Source organism: Astyanax mexicanus, chromosome 17, assembly GCF_023375975.1.
Source record: "Astyanax mexicanus isolate ESR-SI-001 chromosome 17, AstMex3_surface, whole genome shotgun sequence".
In the NCBI taxonomy this organism is placed as follows: Eukaryota; Metazoa; Chordata; class Actinopteri; order Characiformes; family Acestrorhamphidae; genus Astyanax; species Astyanax mexicanus.
The window spans coordinates 636,529-661,820 of NC_064424.1; the positions used below are offsets into that span (position 1 = coordinate 636,529).

Here is a 25,292-nt window from a genome sequence, read left to right on the forward strand (position 1 = left end):
CTCCCACAATGCTTTGCACGGCTGAAAACACAGTGAGGTCAGCAGAAAGCTGTTTTATTATCTGATCAGATCAGAGTGCTGGAGATTAAATATATTATTATATTATATTAAATATGCACAGCCATCCAGAGGATCTTTCTGCTCATGATCATAAATGCAAATGACGAATCAATTATGCGCCAAAGTGCCGCGCAATTCATAACGAGCGAGGCGTCGTTAATACGCTAAAAACACAGCAGCATATTCTCTGTGCCATTAGAGAGTAATATATTAACCAATTACAGTCATTCAAATTATTACGTTTCTAATGGGAATGTAAATTGGCATAATGTCACTACAGTAACATGTAACACAGCCGTTCTTATATCAATAAATTATAACAAACACATGTAATATAACATGTGCTGTTACATTTCTACACTGCAGTTACTGTACAGTAAAATACATTTTATTTATTATATATATGACCCAATTAAAAACCTCTGGACTGTAATCAAAACTGAACTGCTTGAATTTTTACACCAGGAGTAAAGCAGCATAAAGTTATCCAAAAGCAGTGTGTAAGACTGGTGGAGGAGAACATGATGCCAAGATGCATGAAAAAAAAACTGTGATTAAAAACCACCAGGATTATTCCACCAAATATTGATTATTTCTGAACTCTTAAAACTTTATGAATATGAATCTCTCTAAATACATTGCTGCATCTTTTTTATTATTTTGACCATTTCTTATTTTCTGTAAATAAATGCTCTTAATGACAGTATTTATTTGGAATTGGGAAGAAATCTGTAATTTATAGAATAATTCACTGCATTCAAATCTCAAATAATGCAAATAAAACAAAGCTTCTATTCATTTAGAAAAAAAAAACAATATTAAAGTTTGAATAGTTCAGAAATATTTGGAGAATTAATCCTGAATTTTGATCATGGCTTTTATGCGTTTTGGAATGCTCTCCTCCACCAGTCTTACACGCTGCTTTTGGATAACCTTATTCCACACAACAAAGAAAAGCCAGGCTGAGGTTTACTCAAACATATACCAATAAAAAGTAAAATCAGAAAAAATAGTCATTTTTACATATATACATTTAAAAATGATGAGTTTCTTTGATTTCACCAAATTAAAAACCTCTGGAATATAATCAAGATGAAGATGGATGATCACAAACCATCAAACCACCAAACTGAACTGCTTGAATTTTTACACCAGGAGTAAAGCAGCATAAAGTTATCCAAAAGCAGTGTGTAAGACTGGTGGAGGAGAACATGATGCCAAGATGCATGAAAAAACTGTGATTAAAAACCACCAGAGTTATTCCACCAAATATTGATTTCTGAACTCTTAAAACTTTATAAATATGAACTTTTTGTTTTCTTTGTATTATTTGAGGTCTGAAAGCTCTGCATCTTTTTTGTTATTTCAGTCATTTCTCATTTTCTGTAAATAAATGCTCTAAATGAGAATATTTTTATTTGTAATTTGGGAGAAATGTTGTCTGTAGTTTATAGAATAAAACAACAATGTTCATTTTACTCAAATATAAACCTATAAATATGCCTCAAATTATTCCAGAGGTGTATATATATATATACACACCTATAGTAAGTGGGTGTGGGAGAAAGAAAAACGCTGAGAGTAAATGATCACAGACAAGAAGAAACTTTATTTAAATATTGTGAAAGTTGAAAAGTTATTTTACAGTTCAAAGTTAATTAGAAAATGATAATCTTTACAGTAGTTTATTTTTTTATATTATTTCCCTCCCCAACAATATATAACTGCCCACCTAGTGTCCAGTCTAAGACAAGATAAGGGAACAACAGGGAAAAACAGAGTCAAATAACATTTCCCGCCAAATTTCACCTTTAGGTTTTGTGTGTGGATTGATAAGGCTCCGCCTCCGTGTTGAATATGCAATGACTCAGTAACTTTATTTAATAAAGTTTAGAAATAAAAATGGATATTTTCACTGTAAGACTCGTTAAGGACTCGTTAAGGACTCGTTAAGGACTCGTTAAGGGCTCGTTAAGGGCTCGTTAAGGGCTCGTTAAAAGGGCAGGTCAGAGTTTGGGGGATTTAGAGTAAATTCAGGACAGCTGGGGAAATCTTTAAGACTATTGAGTAACATTACATTTTTACTTGTGTTAATTTTTGTGCTGTTTTACACAATCAGACTCCTGCAAAACCACGTATTCACACCTCAGCAGCAGAGCACTGCTGGCTCCTCCCACATTTACACTCGTTACGCATCGTTAAGGCATAGATCACTGCTGGTGGAGATGATAAACCTGAAGTTGTGGGAACATTAAAGATGAAGGACGTGAGATATTGTACAAAATAAACATTTAACAAAACATTTCCCTGACATTTTCGATGAAACAGAGCAAAAAAATAAAAAATAAACATAAACAGATATGAATAAGCACAGATATCATTAATATTCTGTAGATAAACTGGTGAAAATCAGCCACCGGATGTTTCACCAAATTTTTCACCATTTTTTTGCGGCACGATACAAAAAATTTAAACAAAAACAAAAACAAAAAGTAAGACGACTTTTTAATTAACTTACAAATGGTATAAAAATAAAGCGTTGGCCTCTGGTGGTGGATGGGGTGCGGTTCTAAACACAGAACCGATTAAAGCAAAATTCAAAAATCACATTAATGGACGACAGTAAAAAAATCTGATCTGCACGTTACAACATCGAACACACAACGACACAAATAAATGAAGAGCCGCGAAGAGAAGCAATGTACAAAATTTAAACATACAAACGCTATATGGATATTTTACATTTATCCCTTTTAGTGAGGATCTCCGGATAAACCGGGCGGATCTGACGCCGTAACTCCAGATCAGTGAGACCAGGTCGTATTGAGCTGCCTTAAGACTTTTTCTTTCTGATGTATAAATATTTCTCAAACAGGAACTTTGGCAAAATAAAAGAGAGTTTACAAAAAAAAAAAAAAAAAACTCCAGATTTATCACTCTGTACAAAACACACACTTCAAAAACCGAGAGAAAAAAAATCCTTCAGAAATCTGACGATTCGTATGAGGAGAGGTGGAACTTTTACACTGCTGAACTTAGTCTGATCTGACAAATCCGTGATTAGCCCGAGATCATTGAGTTTAATCTGAGATTAGTTTTAGATTAGTCAGAGATCAGCCAGAGATTGGTCTGAGATCAATCTGAAATTAGACAAAGATCAGCCAAAGCTCAATCTCAGATCGATCTGAGATTGATCTGAGATCGGTCATAGGTCAGCCCCAAACGATCTGAGGTCAATCAGAGATCAGCCGAGATTGGTCTGAGATCACCCTGAGATGAGCCAAAGGTCAGCCCAAAATCAGTCTGAGATCAGCCCAAGGTCATCTGAGATCTGTCCAAAATCAGCCAAAGCTCAATCTGAGATCAATCTGAGATTAGTCTGGGATCGGTCAGAGATCAGCCGAGATTGGTCTGAAATCACCTTGAGATGAGCCAAAGGTCAGCCCAAAATCAGTCTGAGATCAGCCCAAGATCATCTAAGATCAGCCCAAGATCAATCTGAGATCGGCCTGAGGTTTGTCTGAGATCAATTTGAGATTAGCCCAAGATCAACCCAAGATCAATCTAAGATTAGCGCAAGATCAGCCTGTGATCAATCTGAGATCAGTCTGAGATCAGCAAAAGATCATTCTGAGATCAATCTGAGATTGGTCTGAGATAAGCAAAAGATCGTTCTGAGATCAGTCCAAGATCAATCTGAGATCGGCCTGAGGTTTGTATGAGATCAATCTGAGATCAACCCAAGATCAGTCTAAGATCAGTCTGAGATCAGTCTGAGATCAGTCTGAGATCAGTCTGAGATCAGTCTGTAAAAGCTTCATTAACCCCTTCTCTCCTCTTTACCTTCATATCTTGATCTCCTCCTCGGGTTGAACTGAACTGAATGCAGAACTAAATCTGATCACAGTTTCTTCACAAAAAATTTAAATATGAAAATTAAAATGGCAACACGATGAAAACATAACATTCCTTCATAAATATTCCAAAAACCGTGGCAACAAACACTCCAAATAATCTGTGTCCCGTTACACTCCGGGCTGTGCTGTGAACTGGATTCTAAATCAGATTTTTTTTAAGTTTAATTTGAGCAGTTTTTGTGTTTTTGTGTTTTTGTTCATTGGCGCACTGTAAGAAATTGAGCGTTACATAAATATATATATTCTTAAATATATATATATAAATTAATTTATGTATTAAATCATGAGTTTATGGCAGATACAGTGAGGGTGTAGAGGATGGCATGACTGGAGGCTCTTACTTTGGCACAGTGAAATGTTTGATTTATGGCAATATTGCGACAATTTTAGATCTGACGGTGCTTTATTAGCTTTATTAGCTTTATTAGCATTATTATAAGTAGTAGTATATTTGTATACTAGCTGACACAGTCAGCTTTTGTTTGTTGATGTTGGATAAAATTGATATAAATGGTGGAAATGATGGTCTGAACTCTTCAGGTGAGAACAGTCTGCGATTATCCTGAAATTCAGTGTTTTATTTTCTTAATATCTCCTCAAAAATCCTTCATTTAGCATCGTAAACTATATATTAAAAAACTCAAAAGGCTGCAGCTCGTGTCCGCTGTGTATTTTACATTTTATAAAAGGGCGCACTATCCGTTTAATCTCACAGAAACACACAGGAAAGATGGCAAAACCATGAAAATAACAAACCAAATCAGAATAAATAGAACTCTGCTGCACTAGCGTGGCCGGGGGGGCGGGGTCAGAACCGACGTGGCTCCGCCCCCTCTTCTTAAAAAGTGTCTACAAGGTGAGTACAAATAGTTCAAACATCAAAACAGATCGATACAGTAATCCAGGTTGATTTCCCTTCATATCGCTTCACTTCAAAGCTGAATCTGTTTAGAAAAGGGCCTGAGTTTAAAGTTGTGATCCTTCAGCGACGGACTGCAGCGGCCAATCCACGACCGGAGTCTTCTGTACACACTCAGGGACACGCCCACACACACTCGGGGACACGCCCACACACGCGGGGACACGCCCACACACACACACACACACACACACTCTACATCGGAGGGACAATCATTCCAGGGATCACTGTAGAGAGAAAGCGAGAGAGAGAGATACAGTAGAGTTAATTCACTTTAATTTACTTTAATTCACTTTTATTCACTTTTAATTCACTTTAGTTCACTTTAATTCATTAAACTGAACCATTACTGAAACAAACCTGCCAACAAATCCAATACATCAAGATCAAACACATCAGACACATTAGACATGGAGTCCTATTTCAGTGATCTATAGGCGTGTCAGTGTGTCTTTGCTATCGTAACGACGGGAAAAGCACTAAATGCACAGCTCAAACGCAAAGCAAATCTCATGTACTAATTCTCTTAATTAATCATGGGTGTGGTTAATTTTGGACGTGAAAAAGTGAAATAAACTAATCTGATTTCAGAACTCAACATTCCCTTTAGGAGTGAGGTGCACTCTCTTTAATCAGATTTACTAATCAGATTTATACACTTTAATCTATAAGAATCTAAAAAATCTGATTACTGAGATAAAATACATAAGCTATTTTTAATCAGATTCACTAATCAGATTTATACACCTTACTTTATAAGAATCTGAGAAATCTGATTACTGAGCTAAGAAACAGCAATTTTTAATCAGATGTTCTAATCAGATTTATAGACCTTACTCTATAAAGATCTGAAAAATCTGATTACTAAAATAAAAATACATAAGTTATCTTTAATCCGATTTACTAATCCAATTTATACACTTTACCCTATACGGATATGTAAAATCTGATTACTGAGCTAAAATACATAGACTCTCTTTAATCAGATTTACTAATCAGATTTATACACCTTGCTGTGAAAGAAACTAAGAAATCTGATTACTGAGATAATATGCATCAGCTCTACTTAATCAGATTTACTAATCAGATTTATTAATCAATACTATGAAAGAATGTAAGAAGTCGTATGATTATGCTGTTTACATGATCACTTCAATAATCAGATAATCTGATAACTGCAGTAATCTGATTATGAATGGATGTTTGATCACAGTGGAGTGATGGATGTAAGGGGGCGGGGCCTGGGTCAGTATCTGCAGCAGGACTGAGCTTCAGATCATATTTTCCGCAAGTAGTAAATAAATAAATGTGATAAATTTTTAATGAACATTGCAGGTATACCAGTGGTCCGAAATGCATGAAAAACAGTAGAGTTTAGATAGCATATTAAGTGGTGTATTTCCGATTCGATTGTAGGGGCTACATATAGTGGTGCAGAGTTTGTGAAGCCGTTGGAAACCCTGTGAAACATGGTGGTGGTAGTATCATGGTTTGGGCCTGTTTTGCTGCATCTGAGCCATCTGGGCGGCTTGCTTTCATTGATGGAACAATGAATTCTGAATTATTTCAGAGAATTCTAAAGGAAAATATCAGGATCTGTTCATGAACTGAATCTCAAGAGAAGTTGGGTCATGCAGCAGGACAACGACCCTAATCACACAAATCGTTCTAACAAAGAATGGATCAGGAAGAGTAAAGATAATTTTTTGGAATGGGGCCAAGACAAAATTCTGACTTTAATCCAATGGAAATTGGTTGGGGGCGGAGCTAAAGTGATTATTTAATGTGCGGACACGCCGTTAACCACCAATAACTCAGAGCTGAAGCTGTTCTGTACAGAGGAATGAGCTGAAGTTCCTCCAGGACTGATCTACAAATACTGGAAACGTTTAATTTGAGCAGTTATTGCTGCTAAAAAATAGGAAAAAAATATATCAGACACTGAAAACAGAGATTTTACATACTTTTATTCTCATAAATATGTAATATTAGATCATTTTACTCAATAAATAGATGAGAAAGTATAATATTTTAGAGTCATTTGTTTAACTGGGTTCTCCTTATCTGCTTTAAGGGCTGTGAAAATTTGTAGTATGATGTTTTAGATCATATTTAAATAGAAATATATATATATATATAAAGGTGTAACTAATGATAATTATTATAGTATTGATTATTAGGAGGTTATTAGAGGTGAGGAACTGTAATTGGTTTTTAGTGTTTGGTTTATTATAGTGAGTGAATGCAGCAGATGTTCTGAGGCGATCAGTTATATTAGAAATATAAATAAGTGATGTGTTGAGAGATGGATGGATGGATGGATGGATGGATGATAGATAAACGGCGGAGTGAAGGAGTGCGAGAGGAAGAGAGGGACGTACTTCAGGAGAAGGCCAGGCCCTGCAGCGCGCTGGCAGTGGAGTACTTGTTAGAGTCCACAAAAGACTGATCTGAGGGAGGAGTGGAGAACAGGAGGAGGAGAAGAAGAAGAGGAAGAAGAAGAAGAAGAGGAACAACAGAGGGAAAAAGAGAGAAAAAGATAATCTGGGTTAATCTCAGACCTGATCGGAAGAGAAAGAGGAGGAGGATGATGATGATGATGGTTTGCAGGAAGAGGAACATGCGGTTAGATCAGATCATCTCATCATCTCATCATCTCATCATCTCATCATTTCATTCCTCTAAAACATTCCATAAGTGCAGATATTAAACCTGATGCTAAAAGTGCGAGATGCACCCAAATATATATAAACTTTCTCATTTTATCTCCAATTTACACCACCAATTACCCAACCCCCTACCACTAGTGATTCTCCAACAGCAGGAGGGTTAAGAAGACCAGCACACGCCTCCTCCGACACATGTGAAGTCAGACTCCGCCTCTTTTTGAACCTTTTTGCCGAGTAGCATCACAGCGCTAACGCTCAGATGAAAACGCCTACAGTCAATCTGGTGGTTCTGATACATCAGCTCACAGACGCAGCCTTGTGCTGATCCACATCACCCTAGGAGTGATGAGGGGAAAGAGAGAGCGCCATCTACTGTACTGTACTCACCCAGAGAGAGCAAGAAAGACCCAACTGTGCTCTCTCAGGGCTCCGGCAGCTGATGGATGGCAAGCTGCATAAACAGGATTCGAAGAACCAGCGATCTCCTGAATTTTTTTTACAACTTTTTCTAAATGCCAGTCAGAAGTTTCTGAACAATTCTGAGCTTTTTTTCCCCACAGAATTCACAGAACTAGCAATTAACATTATTACATACAAATACATTCAGTGTATCTACCAATATTTAGAGTTATGTAAAAAATATTTGACTTTACAAAATGATGAACCAAATTAAATATAAAAAAATAAATATGAATTTAATGAATGTTATGCATTTAATATAAGTACACTTCATTTATGTACATGTACATGTACATGTATATATATATATATATATATATATATATATATATACATACAGTAACAGTCAAAAGTTTGGACACCTCTTTTAATTCAGTGTTTTTTCCTTTATTTCTTTATTTATTTTATTTTCTACATATGGATTTACGTAATAAACAGTAAAAAAGTGTTAAAAGTGTCCACCACATTAATCCCCTATATAAATATAAAACATATTCTAGTTTGTTTTTTGTTTTTTAAATTTACAGTTTAAAAAAATCATAAAAAGAAAGAAAAAACACACTGAATTAGAAAAGGTGTGTCCAGACTTCACCTGATACTGTAAATATATATATATATATTATGTATATATTATATATATAATAAAAGTCCCGTACCTTGCAGGCCGTTGGCGTTGGTGCTGGTGCAGGTGGGTGGGGGGGAGGTCTGGGGGCGGACGACGGGGGCGAAGGCGCTCTTCTGCTTGACGGCCGAAACCATATTGGCCGGGGAGAAGGAGAAGATCCCGGAGGAGCTGCTGCAGTTGGAGGGCAGGCTGGTGGAGGACGCCATGGTCGGGCTGGAGGGAACGACTGAGGAGGAGAACGAGAGAAAAACAGAGCGAGGATAAATACGGAGGAAAAATAGATAATTATAGAAAATTATATACAATAAATATAATAATCCTTTATTATCAGAAAAAATTCTGTGTTAGAGCAACAGAAAGGACAGGTGGGTAGAGTGAGAGGTAGAGTGAGGAAGAATAAGGTAGAGTGAGGTAGAGTCAGGTGGTGTGGGGTAGTGTGAGCTAAAGTGAGGTAGAGTGAGGTAGGGTAAGGTAGAGTAAGGTAAAGTGAGGTAGAGTGAGGTAGGGTAAGGTAGAGTAAGGTAAAGTGAGGTAGAGTGAGGAAGGGTGAGGTAGAGTAAGGTAAAGTGAGGTAGAGTGAGGTAGGGTGAGGTAGAGTGAGGTAAAGTGAGATAGGGTGGGTAGAGTGAGGTAAAGTGAGGTAGAGTGAGGTAGGGTGAGGTAGAGTGAGGTAGGCAAAGGTAGAGTAAGGTAAAGTGAGGTAGAGTGAGGTAGAGTGAGGTAGGGTGAGGTAGAGTGAGGTAGGCAAAGGTAGAGTAAGGTAGAGTGAGGTAGAGTGAGGTAGAGTGAGATAGGGTGAGGTAGGATAAGGTTGAGGTAAGGTAGCACAAGTTAGAAGTATCAAGATACAAGTTTGAGTAAAATGAACATGGTTGTTTTATTCTATAAACTACAGACAACATTTCTCCCAAATTACAAATAAAAATATTCTCATTTAGAGCATTTATTTACAGAAAATGAGAAATGACTGAAATAACAAAAAAGATACAGAGCTTTCAGACCTCAAATAATGCAAAAAAACAAAAAGTTCATATTCATAAAGTTTTAAGAGTTCAGAAATAATCAATATTTGGTGGAATAACCCTGGTTTTTAATCACAGTTTTTTTTCATGCATCTCTGCATCATGTTCTCCTCCACCAGTCTTACACACTGCTTTTGGATAACTTTATGCTGCTTTACTCCTGGTGCAGAAATTCAAGCAGTTCAGTTTGGTTTTAAGGCTCTTGATTACATTCCGTTTTCATTGTCTGAAAAATGAAATGTTATTTTTTTTCTGTATTCTGATAAGGTTATCAGTATCTTGAGTTTTTTATATCAGTTCTCTCTCAGTGATAATATTTTAATAGAAGAGCTCTGACCCGCGGGGAACAGCGGAACGGCACCACCGTCCGTTTATCCATTTATCAAGTCCTAACTAGTCAATTAATGAAGATAGTAATGGTAGCGGCGCTGTGGGAGATTGATTCAGCAGAGCTTTTAAAATAGTTGTTAACAAGCCGAGACCAAAGTGCTGGAACTGAGATCCTACCCCTCAATTACTCTATCCATTTAATCAGAGCCGTTTATATAAAAAATCACTCCAACACTCGCCGTCCAGTTATTATACAGAGAGAGAGAGAGAGAGTGAGAGTGTGAGAGTGAGACAGCGAGACAGTGAGAGTGATAGAGTGAGACAGTGAGAGTGAGTAAGAGATTGAAAGTGATAGAGTGAGAGAGTTAGAGAGTGAGACAGTGAGCGTAACAAAGTAAGACAGTGAGAGTGAGAGAGAGAGTAAGAGAGTGAAAGAAATAAAGCATGAGAGTGAAAGATTGAAAGTGATAGAGTGAGAGTTAAAGAGTGAAAGAGAGATAGAGTGAGAGAGTGTATGTGAGCTGGTTGTTGTAACTGTGGGTGTAGTGTAAGTTATGGTGTTGTGACAATAGGCAGGATTTGGCAGAAGGCAGAGTCTAAAAGTGGGCGGGGTCTGGCAGTTGTTGGGCGGGGTCTGGTAGTGGACAGGGTCTAACAGTGGGCGGGGTCTGGTAATTGTTGGGCGTGGTCTGGTAGTGGGCAGGGTCTAACAGTGGGCGGGGTCTGGTAATTATTGGGCGTGGTCTGGTAGTGGGCGGGGTGTTTCTTTAGATTCAGAGCCAGATTTTCCCCCAAACACCAGGATTCAAACCACACACACCCCACACTCACCCACACCCAATTACACCAAACTAACAAACATGTGGGTGTTAGACCAGCTGTCTCTCTCTCTCTCTCCCTCTCTCTCTCTCTTCCACTCTTCCTCCAGTTCCATTAGAGTTGGGTACACTATGCATGTGTTCGGCTGATTTAAGCTGAGCTGAAGTTTTCTAAGCAGTTTCTAATTTTAATTTTTTGTTCCACCTTAAAAGATGCAAAAGCTACATTGTGGCATTGAGTGTACATCAAGTACTGCTGCACTATTTAAGGTGGAATACAAACAGCAAGAAGCTGATTTATATAATAATCTATAATCTGAGATAGAGTGAGGGTAGAGTCGAGAGAGGAAAAGTGACAGAAAGAGAGAAAAAGAGAGAGAGAGAGAGAGAGAGAGAGAGAGAGAGAGAGAGAGAAAGAGGGATGGGCGTGTCTCTCTCTCTCTTTTTAAAGAGCTGTTAAAGACACACTCCAGAGCTGAGAAAACATCAACACTGCCAGTGGGGAATTGTGCAAGAAACACACATACACACACACACACACACAAACACACACACACTCACACACACACACACACACTCACACTCACACACACACACACACACACAAACACAAGATCATTATAGAGGAGGAAGTGCTGAAGCTAAACTGCTGCAGTCTGGAGAGATTTATACTGAAAATCATCACCTTCATAATACCGTTATTTTTGTCAAAATGTACTTTTTTGTGAATAAATCATCTCCTTATGATGTGTTAAAATCTGTGGTAAAATCTCCTCCACCCTCAGCTGATCACATCATCTGACTCCACTGCTTTAGGATAAAGAGTGTGATTAATATCATTTATTATTCCTAATAAAATTACATGTGATTTAGAAATGTGATTTAGTGATTCATTCAGGCCTTGTCCCAATTCATACAATAATATAAAGTTTACTTCTTATTAATAAAGACTATAGATAGGTATAAATACTGCAGAGTTCTTTAGGCGTATTATTGAGTTTTATTGAACTTTTTTAGTAAATTAACTGAGCAAGAAATGCTCTAAATGTTAAAATATTAGCTTTTTTTCTGTCTGTTTAATCAGAATGTTCTAAATGTTAAATTAGGATTTAGGTTTCTGATTGGTTCTTCTGATTGACTGTATGATAAACTATGATCTTAAACCATTAATGTACAATTTTTAAATATCCATAACTACGCTCATATATGCAGTGTTTTAAACTTATTACATTTTAAAACACTTATCTACATTTTTGTGTATTTTTAGTTTACTACATAATTTGAACCGACAAACTGTCCCTTACACTGTGCCGAAATGTATTGATGAACAGACCAATAGAAACTCTTGAAAATGAGCTTAAATAAACTCTTTTTACATTGACTTCCATTGAAAGTTTACAAGGTTTTCTCTCTCTCCTGTAAAGTTGCTCTTTGGATATAAGTGGTTTTCATTGGACAGCGACGATATACTAAAATGACCCAGACAAATTGGACACCTTAAAATTACTCTGGTGGAGTGATATGGATTGTCAGTCTTCAGTTCCGATGGACGGTTGTCTCCGGTTGAGAGTATGCAGCGCGCAATTGGCTGCCGCGTCTCACCGCTGTGTGTCGAATGTAATCGTAAGCGTATTTGAGGGCCCTGATTGGCTGAATCGTGGGCAGGTGGGCGGGTACTCACTGGCGTAGGGGGAGTTGGCGGCGGAGCCGTTGAGGAAGCTGGGCGAGCCGGTCAGGTTGGTCATGGCCGTGTTGCCGTAGCCGTTCATGTTGGTGGCCACGGTGCTGTAGCTGCTCTGCTGCGGCGTGGAGCTCGGTACATAACTGTGAGGAGATACACTGCTCGTATTCCTACTGAAACCTGAGAGAGAGAGAGAGAGAGAGAGAGAGAGAGAGAGATAAAGAAAGAGAAAGAGCATGAGGTTAATATACCTGAGTTAAGTTCAGAAATGTGAAGTAATAAAGTGCGAATACTTTATAACTTCACTTAAATATTAATGTGTGTGGTAATTAGTTAGTGGTTGGTGTGGTGCAGTGGATAACACCACCACCTGCCAGTGAGCTACCATGTGGGAGTCCTTGGACAAGACTCCTAACAGTACACTGGCCCAATTCTGTAATAGAAATAACCTGTATAAGCTAAATGAGCTAAATGCTTTAAATGTAAACGTAAATGTAATGTTGGTTATCTCTCTATTTTACTGTCGTAATTATTTTTACATTTTCACACAATTATTTTTACTTTCTACTTTTTTACTTTTTAAAAATATCCTCATTATATATCGTTATCGGGATATGAACTGGCCTACATATCGAGATATGCATTTTCGGTCATATCGCACAGCCCTAGGCCTTGCCATGAGCACACTGACCAGCCACTGTTCAGCCTCAACCTCACTCACAAGATAACACTTCACAACTTATATTTTGTGCACTATAATGTGTGAGTTCTATCAGTCAGGTATTAAGGAGCAGTAAAGCCGCTCCACTGAAGTACAGAGTTATAAGGTTATAAGGAGTTTCAGTGAAGTTTCTCCAGCACTAAGGCTGGAGCAGCATTAGCGTTAGCATTAGCAGCTAAACATAGCCCTAAGCGCTAGCTCTTTCGCTATTCAAAGGTGAGTATATCGGACTGTAGTCTGTGTGTTTACCGTGTTAAAACAAGCTACGTAGGACGAATCGCTAGCAGATATTGCCGGGTGGCATTTACTAGCGCTAACCGCTGCTGCTAACCGTGCTGTTAAACATATTGGAAATCTAAATTTACTGTAAATAAATGGAAGAGCTTTACTCACCCAAATAAACAGTTTTCAGGAGAGAAATCTGTGTAGATTAACATCCAGCACTCGTTTAACTTTAATATAAAATGTTTTTTTTTTTAAAGAATTACAGTTTTGTTTATTTGGATTAGCTTAGCTTTACAGGTCTCGCCACCCAGAGGTGAGATCTGCTGAATTAAAAGGGAAACATGGCGACACCCCTGTTCCTTACTAGTGTCGCTTTAAATGCACCTTACAATCCGGTGCTCCTTATGTATGAAAATAGTCCAGAAAATAGACGTTTATTGATGGTGTGCCTTATAATCCGGCAGCTCTGCTAGTCAGAGAGGGTGAGTAGGGAGGTTGGCACAGTGCTGAGTGATGGCAGTGCCAGCGGGCACAGTTTGTAGTGCAGGGGGACATTTCTAAAGTCCTGGTTTTGGACGGGTTTCAGATTTTATCCGGTTCTGGAGATTATTGCAGCTGCAGTGACCTGTACCCTATTCAGATGTTTCTCAGTGGACCAACACTTACGCAACATAGGGACGGGGTTGCTTCACTGATAACATAGTGTGTGTGTGTGTGTGTGTGTGTGTGTGTGTGTGTGTGTGTGATTCTGAGGTCTGCACAATAGTACTTTACTATTTGAGTCCAGTCGTAGACTTTAGAGGATTTATATCTCAGTTGTGAATTAAAGAGTATTTGTACTTAAACTATTTTAGTCTCAACCCAGATCAGCTACTGTTTATTTTAACTGTTTATTTTAACTTACTTTAAGGCCTTTTTTTACACCAGCAGCATTTAATCTGTTTTATCAGTATCAGAGGTAAATGGCTGTTCAGGTGCAGTTTAAACTGATTTATTACTCAGATAATAATAACTACAGCTCTTAACTGATGCATCTCTGCTGCTCTATGCTAAATTACAATGAAATACACACTAGACCAGAACACAGAACACTTCATCCTGTTTTTACTTTTATTAACCCCGTACCACACAGCTCTGACCAATAAGAGAAAAGAATGTGATCATTGTGATTATTTTGTTTGTTGTGATAAATTTTGTTGCATTTGTGTTTTTTTCTTGTGTGATTGCAAAGCAAACACAAACCCAAACTAAACCAAGCACAATCAAAGCATGAAGGAACTACTTCATGTTAATAAACCCAACCCAAACATAATCCAAATCCAACACAAACCCAACACAAGCTAAACCAAACTCAAGCCAACTCAATCTAAACTAAACTAAATTTCTATCTAAAAAAATCTATCTATCTATCTATCTATCTATCTATCTATCTATCTATCTATCTATCTATCTATCTATCTATCTATCTATCTATCTATCTATCTATCTATCTATCTATCTATCTATCTATCTATCTATCTATCTATCTATCTATCTATCTATCTATCTAAACCCAATCCAACCAAAACCTATACAACACTAAATAAAGCACAACCAAATCAAGAAGGAAACACACCAACATAATCAACACAAACCCAACCAAATCCAACCTCCTCTAAAGCAAACCCAAACCCAACCCAAGTAAAAACAAACTGAACCTTACCCAAACTAAACCAAACCCAACCCAACCCAGCTCAACCTTAAACAAACCAAACCCTATCCAACCAAAACCAAACCCAAACTAAATAAAGCACAACCAAATCAAGGGGGAAACACTCCAACATAATGAACTCAAACCAACCCAAACAAAACCCAACTCAACTCAACTCAACTCAACCCAAACAAAACCCAACTCAACCCAAACTAAACCAAACTAAACCAAACCAAACCAAACCAAACCAAATCAAACCAAACTAAACCAACTTAAACTAAACCAACCCCAACCAAAGTAAGATGGAAACCAACCAAATTAATGAACTAAACCCAAACCCAACCTATCCCATGCTCCAAGCTAATAAATTTGCTAACCGGTTTAGACCAGAGAAATGTACTCCCAGTGTAAAAAACACTCTTAAATATCAGCAACTCACATTTAACTGAATTAAAACCATATCAGTGCATCTGTTTATGCTAATTATGTTATGTTAAATTACCCAGTTATGTTAATTTACCCAATTTAAAGGCAAAATGAACGCTGCCTGCTGTTCGTTAAAATTTTTATACATTAATATATACATAAATACTGTTTATACACCAATATATACATCAGTATGGTAGAACAGTATCAGCCGTCTTTGGGTGTCCCAACATATGAGCGTGGTGAAGAAGAATGCACACAGATATTAAATCTATATCACTGTGTGAGAGTATACGTTACCTTGATTTCCTCCTTGTGAGGTTTCGGAAACGTTAACGGCGAGCTGCCCGGTGAAGGAGTTCACCCCCATCATGCCGGCGTGGACGGAGCTGTTGGTGAGGCCGGTCAGCTGATTGTGGTTCCGCGGTACGTTATAGAGAGCCTCGGCTATATCAGCCGCTCGCTTCAGAATGATCTCCTGCAGACAGACCCGTCCCACAATTCAGTGCAAACATACAGCTGATTATCATGATCACCTGTATCCTCCAAATAAACCTGATATAATAATAATAATAACATCAGGAACATTATTATATACTGTATTTTTCGTACTATAAGGTGTGAGCATACACTGAATTATAAGGCGCATTATGTGACAATAGTAAGGAACAGGGGTGTCGTCATGTTTCCCTTCTTATTCAGCAGGTCTCACGGCTGGGTGGTGAGCTAAGCTAAGCTAAGTTACTTGAATAAAAATGTAATTATAAAAAAAACATTTTCCTTTAAAGTTAAACTAGTGCTGGATGTTAAACTACACAGATTTTTCTCCTGAAAACTGTTTATTTTTTGGTGAGTAAAGTGCTTCCATTTATATACAGTAAGCTAACAGTATATTTCCTGATTTCTACTAAGGCTAGGTGCAGCAGCATTAGCATAAGCAGCTAACCGCTAGTGGTGGTTAGTGCTAGTTAATGCCTGAAAGAGCTAACGCTTAGCACAGTTAGCGGCTAATGCTAATAATGCTCCAGCAGTGCTAATTAAACGATTTTAAGTCCGCCTTATAGCCCAAAAAATACGGTAAGACCAGAGTATGAACACATTAATGACACACTACAATGCATTCATAAGGCATTATTACAAGCATGGTTGCAAATATTGGTAATTATTAATTAGCACTATTTAAGCATATATTAATCGTTAAAAATGTATTGATGTATTTACAATAATGGTAATCAATAAAATGTAGTAATGATTAATTAGTTACTATTGATAATTAGTTGAGACATTATTTACTTAACCATTTAAAAATGTTTATTACTGTAGTAATTACTGATATTTGTGACCCTTATTGTAAAATGTTCCCCAAATATATAAAATAAAATACATATAATATATAATATAAGTGCTGATGGTGGAGTTTCTCACCTGGTTGTTATGAGGCATTCCGTACAGCGCCTCCACCAGATCTGCTGCTCTCTTCAGAATCACCTCCTACACAAAACAGAAAAATAAAGATTTAACACTTTTCTCTCCGTCAGCTCATCCCTCAGACGCGTCATTTATAATGTAGCCAATGTGAATAGTTTATCATGAACTCTTCATTGTCCTCAACAATAGAAATACTACATTATTACAGTTCATAACCTGCTTAAAATATATATTTATATTTATATATATATATATATATGATGGGATAATTACAAACCATCTAACCAAACTGAACTGCTTGAATTTTTGCACCAGGAGTAAAGCAGCATAAAGTTATCTAAAAGCAGTGTGTAAGACTGGTGGAGGAGAACATGATGCCAAGATGCATGAAATTAAAACTGTGATTAAAAACCAATCAGGGTTATTCCACCAAATATTTAAAGATTTCTGATCTCTACTAACTAAACTTTATGAATATGAACTTTTTGTTTTCTTTGTATTATTTGAGGTCTGAAAGCTCTGCATCTTTTTTGTTATTTCAGTCATTTCTCATTTTCTGTAAATAAATGCTCTAAATGAGAATATTTTTATTTGTAATTTGGGAGAAATGTTGTCTGTAGTTTATAGAATAAAACAACAATGTTCATTTTACTCAAACATAAACCTATAAATAGCACAATCAGAACTCATTCTCTGCTGCTGGGAGGAGCTTAATGTTGGATAAAGGTTCAGTGACATTGGAAATATATGGTATCTGTTGATGTTTGAGTTATTAAGTATTAAACTGAGCAGAACATTAAAAACGCTTAAACCACAAGAGAGCAACAGCTATTCTTCTGTTCCACAAACAGAGACTGGAAAAAAAAGGGAAAAAAGTAAAGAATAAAGGTCTGAATTTGGGTTTAATAATGCTGGGAAGTGTTTGGTGTCTGCAGGAATGAGACGGCGCTGTATTTCAGACGGGTTCGGGTTCGGGTTGAGGAGGAGACATGAGATCTATGTTCTGGGGAAGGTCAGCTGGTTCTGAAGGCAGTAACTCAGAGTGAAGCAGACCCTCAGCTAACAGCTTTCACAACAGCTCCACTCGCGCCCAGAGCTTTACAACCCGGAACCAGAACTGTGCTGATTGGTTCTCAGCACTTCCTGCATGGTCACATGGTCCACGGCCGGCAGCTCTGCACACTGTTTTCTCTGTAAAGCTGCTTTGTGATAACTTCTGTTGTAAAAAGCGCTATATAAATAAATGTGAATTTATTCACTCTGTGCAGAACAGTGATGGTGTTATAAAGAGTCAACACTGCATATCATCACTGCCCAATGAAAAACACTTATCTCCAAAACAGCAACTTTACAGGAGTAAATGTTCAATGGAAGTCAATGTAAAAAGAGTTTATTTCAGGTCATTTGAAGAGTTTCTATTGGTCCGTTCATCAAGAAATTTTGGCACAGTTTAAGGGACAGTTTGTCTTTTCAAATTATGTAGTAAACTAAAAATCCACAAAACAAAAATGGAGATAAGTGTTTTTCATTGGAAAGTGATGATATACACTCATATACACAGGGCTCCAGACTAACATCATCCCACCGCTAATCATTTTAGACGGCGATTATAGAGCCAATCATTTTGTTGGTAAAAGGAGGAGGGGCATATAATCAAAAACAGTAATGGCAAACAACAACTACTACAAAAATACATATTTTGGGATAGAAGATTTTCAATTTGCAACGGCTGCCAGAAATGTTCAGGACAGTTCTGGGACGGTTGTGAAAAATGTTAGTCTGGAGCCTTAATATATATATATATATATATACATTTTACAGTCAAAAACTAATGTAAATGGCAAGATTTTAAAAACTGAAACGTTCTCTGTAAACCTGAATAGTACTTTAAATATATATAATGTATATATTTAAAACTAACTGTTAATAGTAAAACTGTGTAGTCCTTCACATTTGTTGTCATTTATACATTCTAATTAGACCTTTGTTCTTTCCCATTGGCTTGTGACACCATCTATTTGCATACTGGGCGTGTCCTCCTGCACTCACTGACACCCACCATCAGTGTGTAGTCGTTTCCATGCGTGACCTTATATTAGGCGTATATTGCCTGGTGTTGGTGTTGTAGGCTGTAAGAATAAGCTATAAATATTGTGTTTTCTTATAAATAAACGTGAATTCTTTATACTTGATATCTTTATTAAAAAAACGATACACAAAAATTTACATTTTCAAAACCAAATGTGCTGCGAATGTTCAACAGCAAATCACAGTGCACAGGATTGCAGTTCATTTAGGAGCAGCGCGGAATTCGTGCCGCAATGAAAGTCACTGTCCAATCAGAACCCACTACACATTATATCAACTCATTAATTGATTCATTTATTAAATAATCAAATATTTAAATGAGGTTAAAGTGCAGAATTATGATTGGGTTAACTTTATCCTTTAACCTTTTAATCATCAGACAATGTTTGGAAGCTTAATTAACCTTAAGCTTGATTGAGTAAAATTTAACATTATTTTTAAGATCCACCTAACACACACACACACACACACACACACACACACACACACAGGACAGGAGGGGAGGTCAGGCATGCTATAAAGAGTTTTAGTGCGCTGTCCAGGGTGCTAAATTCACTATATTCCCGCCTCGCTGGCACTCAGTTAACCTCTCATTAGCACCACGTATCTCCACAGCTTCAGGCCGGGGGGGGGGGGGGGTGGGGGCGTCCCACACAGGAGCTGTTGAGGGGGCTGTAGAGGAGCACACGGGACCCCCTGAGGGAACATAGGGGTCCTGAATGTCCAGAAAACAGGAGAAACATCAAAGACTAAGATGCACATTTTAATAATATCATATAATACCATATAATATCCTCATATTGACATTATATAAATACTGTTTCACATACTGTATATATCTCTATGTTACATATTTAATGCATGAGTATTCACTGTAGCATTTTGCTAACATACAGATAATCTCAGCAGCAGAGAAAGAAGGGTTAACTTGCTCTTATAGCCTACAACCCTGAGGCCAGGCAAGCTCAATATAATATACATTACAAGTTACCAGATATGGGAGGGGAGCCTGTGGGAGTGACTACATACTAAAGGTGAGAGCCGGGGTTACTTATCTCAAGAAGGCATGCTCTTTAACCATAAAACCATATGTGGCCAATGAAATTAAAAATTGTATTAAATTTAGCGAAAAGCTTTAATTTATTTAGATTAAAACACAATGCACACATTTTTAGATACAAAACGTAACTGAACATGAACACCCTGGCCAGTGTTCAACCTTACTCACAAGAAAACACCTCACAACTTATACAGTGTGGGCATTCCCAGGCTGTCACCTTACAGAAAAGTACTGCTTTATTTTAAAAGTCAGTGTCAAGTTGGATGATCTGTTACTCAGTACACCAGTGATGACTTTCTTCTTCAGGACATTACAAATGATTATTCAGGCTATGAACAATATTCGTGCTGTTTATTGTTTGAGTAATTATTGCATCAGGACACACCTGGGCAACAAAACACACCTGAAATACTGAAATAACAATAAAACAGAAGGTTTTATTTCCTGAATTATGTATCAGATGTCTCATATTAATATTTTAAACTCAAACCCAAATGTTTTCAGTCTACAGCAGAAATAAAGGGATTGATCTCATTCAGGCTGATTTTACACTCATAGTGAACGCAGTGTGAGAATATACTGTACTGTAGGGGTTCAGCCTGTAAATCTAGCAGCTGTTTTTAAACAGCTTTCATGTTCAGAATGATGACAGTCTGTAATGTATGCGTATAGATCTGAGGGGAAATGGTATGGAAAATTTGCTCAGTCCAGATGTGAACATTAAACACTGCTCACTGTATCAGAGAGAAGGGGGTGTGTTATATACCCTAATATTATATATATATATATAACTCAGTCTCTTTAAATAACGACTTCATCACTGTATAATACTGTTCTTCATTACTGCAGGTCTTTATTACTGCAGCTCATCTTTATGAATAATAGGAGCAGTTTAAGTTTTAGTTTCAGTATCAGCTTCCTGTCACAGAGCTGCTCTACAGACTCAGGAGGTCTTTTGTCCCAGGAGCCACTAGTCTCTTCAACTCCTCTCAGTGGAGCAGGACGAGAGAGTAGGACAAATTAGATCTGTACTATAATCACTCGCTTTACATCTATCTATCTATCTATCTATCTATCTATCTATCTATCTATCTATCTATCTATCTATCTATCTATCTATCTATCTATCTATCTATCTATCTATCTATCTATCTATCTGTCCATTAAGCCAACCAGCCATCCATCGTTTCCTTTAAGAAAAAGCCTGCAGATCCAGGGGTTCAAGCGCATATGGACACTGAGACTCATCTATCTATCTATCTATCTATCTATCTATCTATCTATCTATCTATCTATCTATCTATCTATCTATCTATCCATCCATCCATCCATCCATCCATCCATCCATCCATCCATCCATCCATCCATCCATCCATCTATCTATCTATGGATTTGCAAAGTATTGCCAACCTCCTTAGTTGCATAATAAGCTTTTTTTCCTGCATTGTTCTCTTTTTTTTTTTAGCTTGTTTTATTTTTTTGTTTTTATGACCAAAACAGTATTTTTCTGTTTTCTTAAACTGCTTTGTGTATGCTTAATAAAGACAAAATATATTTTCAGATCTGCAATCCGTTGGTCCGTCCTGATACTGTCAGTCTGCCTGCTCAAGACTCTGAACTGAACTGTTCCAGGATCCACCTGTCCTCTCTAGTATTTATACCTCTCAGTTTGCTCAGTTGAGTGCTGAGTATTGAATCAAATTTTCTTAACGCTTCTATGATTACTCATCTCTTCTACGTAACTAATCATATATTATTTTAACCCTGAATTAATGCTAAAACTGTATGCAGGATCAGATATGAGGTAGTATCTGGTATCCAGTATGTATAAATGTCGGATGTCTCGGCACAGTGATGCAGTAATCTGATTACGGTGAGTTTACCGTATACGGGCTCTGTGTCAGTGCTGTTCTCACATTACAGCAGCACTGATTCAATCAAACTCACCCAGCCGAAGCCGCATGATGTCACCACTCGCTGCCCGTTAAGAGCATGACATCACAGGGTGGTGACAGGGCTGGTGTGAAGTGCTGATGTCACCAGCAGTGACACACTGAGCTGAGTTTCCTGTTTAATGTCAGTCGTGTGGAGCGGACGGTTATTTTATATATTTTCTTCAGTTAATTCTGAAATTAACTCTTTAAGAGTTGAATTTAATACTGTCTTGGATAACATATATATATATATATGTACAGATCTATTGTATCAACCAACCATACAGCTTGATTTAAGGCTTGTCACCGTGTCTTTGCTATCGTAATGATGGGAAAAGTACACCTTGCGCAGTCTCAAAGACCATCCAAAAAAACTTTATGATGAAACTGCCACTCATCAGTTCATCAACCTCAGTTACCAGCCTCAGAAACTGCAAGTTAATAGCTCCCAAATTAAAAGTACCAAAATACTTCAAAGAGTATTTTGGTTAGTTTACCGTACATTTTGGACTATAAGCCGCCATTAAAATGTATGAATTCTATCAGTCAGGTATTAAGGAGCAGTAAAGTCATTTCACTGAAGTACAGAGTTATACAGGAGTTTCAGCAAAGTTTCTCCAGCACTAAGGCTGGAGCAGCATTAGCATTAGCTGCTTACCACAGTGCTATGCCCTAGCTCTTTCACCATTTAGAGGAGAGTATTATAGGCCTGAGGTCTGCTGCTAACCCTGGATAGGACTGCTGGAGCAGCATTAGTATTACACGCTAAGCGCTAGTTAGCTCTTTTATCGCTCAGAGTTGACTATTATTGGCCTGTATCCTCCTGCTAACCCCTGCTAGCACTGCTGGAGCAGCATTAACATTAGCCTTTAATCATGTTAAGCGCTAGTTAGCTCTTTCCTCGTTTAGAGGTGAGTATTATTGGCCAGTGGTCTGCTGCTAACCCTGGCTAGCACTACTGGAGTAGCATTAGCATTAGCCTCTAACCACAGTGCTAAGCGCTAGCTCTTTGTCCGTTCAGAGTTTGACTATTATTGGCCTTTACCCTGCTGCTAACCCCAGCTAGCACTGCTGAATCAGCATAAGCAATTGCCACTAAGTACACCTAGTGCTAGCTCTTTCCTCATTCAGAGTTGACTATTATCGGCCTGTATCCTCCTGCTAACCCCAGCTAGCACTACTGGAGCAGCATTAGCATTAGCCTCTAACCACAGCGCTAAGTGCTAGCTAATATCGCCATGCCTTACCGAAACACTCAGTTCTGGGTTTCTCAGTGTAGCGCTGTCGGGCTGCATTAGCTGCTAACTGCTAAATGCTAATGCTAATACTCCAGTTTTTGTGGAAATCTGTGAATCTAAATAAGCTTACTGTAAATAAACAGAAACGCTTTGTTCAAACAAATAAACAGTTTGCAGAAGAAATCTGCTGAATTAGAAGGGAAACATGGCGACACCCCTGTTTCTTACTAGTGTCGCATAATGCGCCTTATAATCAGGTGCGTCTTATAGTGCGAAAAATATGGTGACACTTACTTTTTTACTACATGATTCCTTATGTGTTTTACAATGTAGGAAAAAATGAAAAATACATTAAAAAGACATTAAATGAGAAGGAGTGTCCAATTTTTGGTATATTGGTACTGTATATTATATATATATATATATATATATATATATATATATATATATATATTTGCTTCTGATAATGAGAGGAATTCAGTAGGGTACTCTCATGCAGAATATAGCTCAGATTTAACCAGTGAATGCCCTCTAAAGTGCCCGTCCTGTGTTAGCGGTGGAGTCTGGCCGGGTTGTGGTGTGAGTCAGTGCCCAAAACACCGTTCAGACTTCTGTCCCTCCTCTAATCCCTTTATCCGGACCACTACACCTTCTGGCCCTCTCTGTCTGTCTCTCTGTCTGTCTGTCTGTCTCTTCATCAGTCTGTGTGGGTCTTCACATGATCCTAAAATACACACACAAGGTTTAAAATCTATTCACATTGTTTTATATCACTAACAATAATTTATTTCTAATTTTATCACACTTTCTACCCAATCTCTAGTAATGTTCCTAACACTAGGATGATGAGTAAGTGAAGTGCTGATTGGTTTATTTCACGTTTTGCTAGTGCTGGGTGGTACACTGGTTCATCTGATAAAATAAAGTCTGATTTCTTCATATATTATGTATTTTTTTTTGGGGATGAAGTAAACCCAATACTAATCAAAGAATCAATTTAAAGCCTTAGTGTTTTATATTCTAAACTGTATACTCCTAATAGTAGAGTAAATCACAACCCTATATTAAAATGCAGTCATGCAAAATACAATGATATGCAGTGAAACCATCAGAATATTGCAAAATATTGTAAAATACATAATAAAAAATAATTAACACCCATGATTAAGAGAAATAATACACATACCTTTTATTTGCACTTTTCCCATCGTTACGATAGCAAAGACACACTGACACGCCCTAATTTGGCTCAGCTATGGTTCACTAAATTAGAACACTCTCAGACTCCGGCTGCTGATGGAGAAACAGCAGCATGACCTACTGTACTAGGGGTGGGAATCGTTTACTATCTCACGATTCGATTCGATTCCGATTTTGGGGGCCACGATTCGATTCAAAATCGATTTTTGATTCAAAACGATTTGAATTATAAATATTTCTGCTTCTGGCTTATGAATCTTATTGAAAAAAAACCCTCCATAATATACACTGGTCCTGGAGCAGGTAATGTGTTACAAAAACAATAAAATGTGCAGGAATGTGGGTCCTCAGTGACAGAGGAATCACTGGGATATCACAATGACGTTAATGAACAATAAATAAATAATAAATAACACTGCTTTATTACCAGGCTACTAGCGGTGGTGTGTAGGTGACGCTGCTGGGCTGATGTGATGATAGCAGTGGAGCGCTAAAGTTCAGGAGCAGCTGCTGATTAACTAGTTAATTTAAGGTCGTTGTATTTCTTCAGAAAGGGGGCAGGAGGTGGAGAAATTAATTCATATTGTCCATTCCTTAATTCCTCTGTGATGAGGAGCTGAAATTAGCTCTGATTAGCTTATTGTATTTTTCCGTTCCGCCTTAAATGCTGCAGCCCGCTGCCACCTGTAGCGTTATTTAAGGTGGAACTGGAAAGTTAGCTAGTTAGCTAGCTAACAGTTACTGAAACTAACTACTAGCGATCTTTTTTATGCTTGTTATGA

General features: G+C 37.6%; 1 protein-coding gene across 3 annotated transcripts in view; it reads right to left on the reverse strand.

Annotated features, from left to right (window-relative positions):
• Positions 1-1,649: 1,649 nt before the first annotated feature.
• The window catches only part of ebf1b (EBF transcription factor 1b), a 219,206-nt gene continuing 195,563 nt past the window's right edge, over positions 1,650-25,292 (reverse strand). For 2 of the 3 annotated variants that reach the window (XM_049466755.1, XM_049466757.1), the window contains exons 12-16: positions 16,988-17,053; positions 15,863-16,040; positions 12,501-12,680; positions 8,681-8,875; positions 1,650-5,123 (exon numbers count right to left, since the gene is read on the reverse strand). In XM_049466755.1, the coding sequence (XP_049322712.1) occupies positions 5,092-5,123; positions 8,681-8,875; positions 12,501-12,680; positions 15,863-16,040; positions 16,988-17,053 (651 nt within the window). In that variant the 3' untranslated portion in view covers positions 1,650-5,091. Of the gene's footprint in view, positions 5,124-7,277; positions 7,347-8,680; positions 8,876-12,500; positions 12,681-15,862; positions 16,041-16,987; positions 17,054-25,292 lie in introns of all 3 variants that reach the window. The other variant, XM_049466754.1, reaches the window with a different exon arrangement.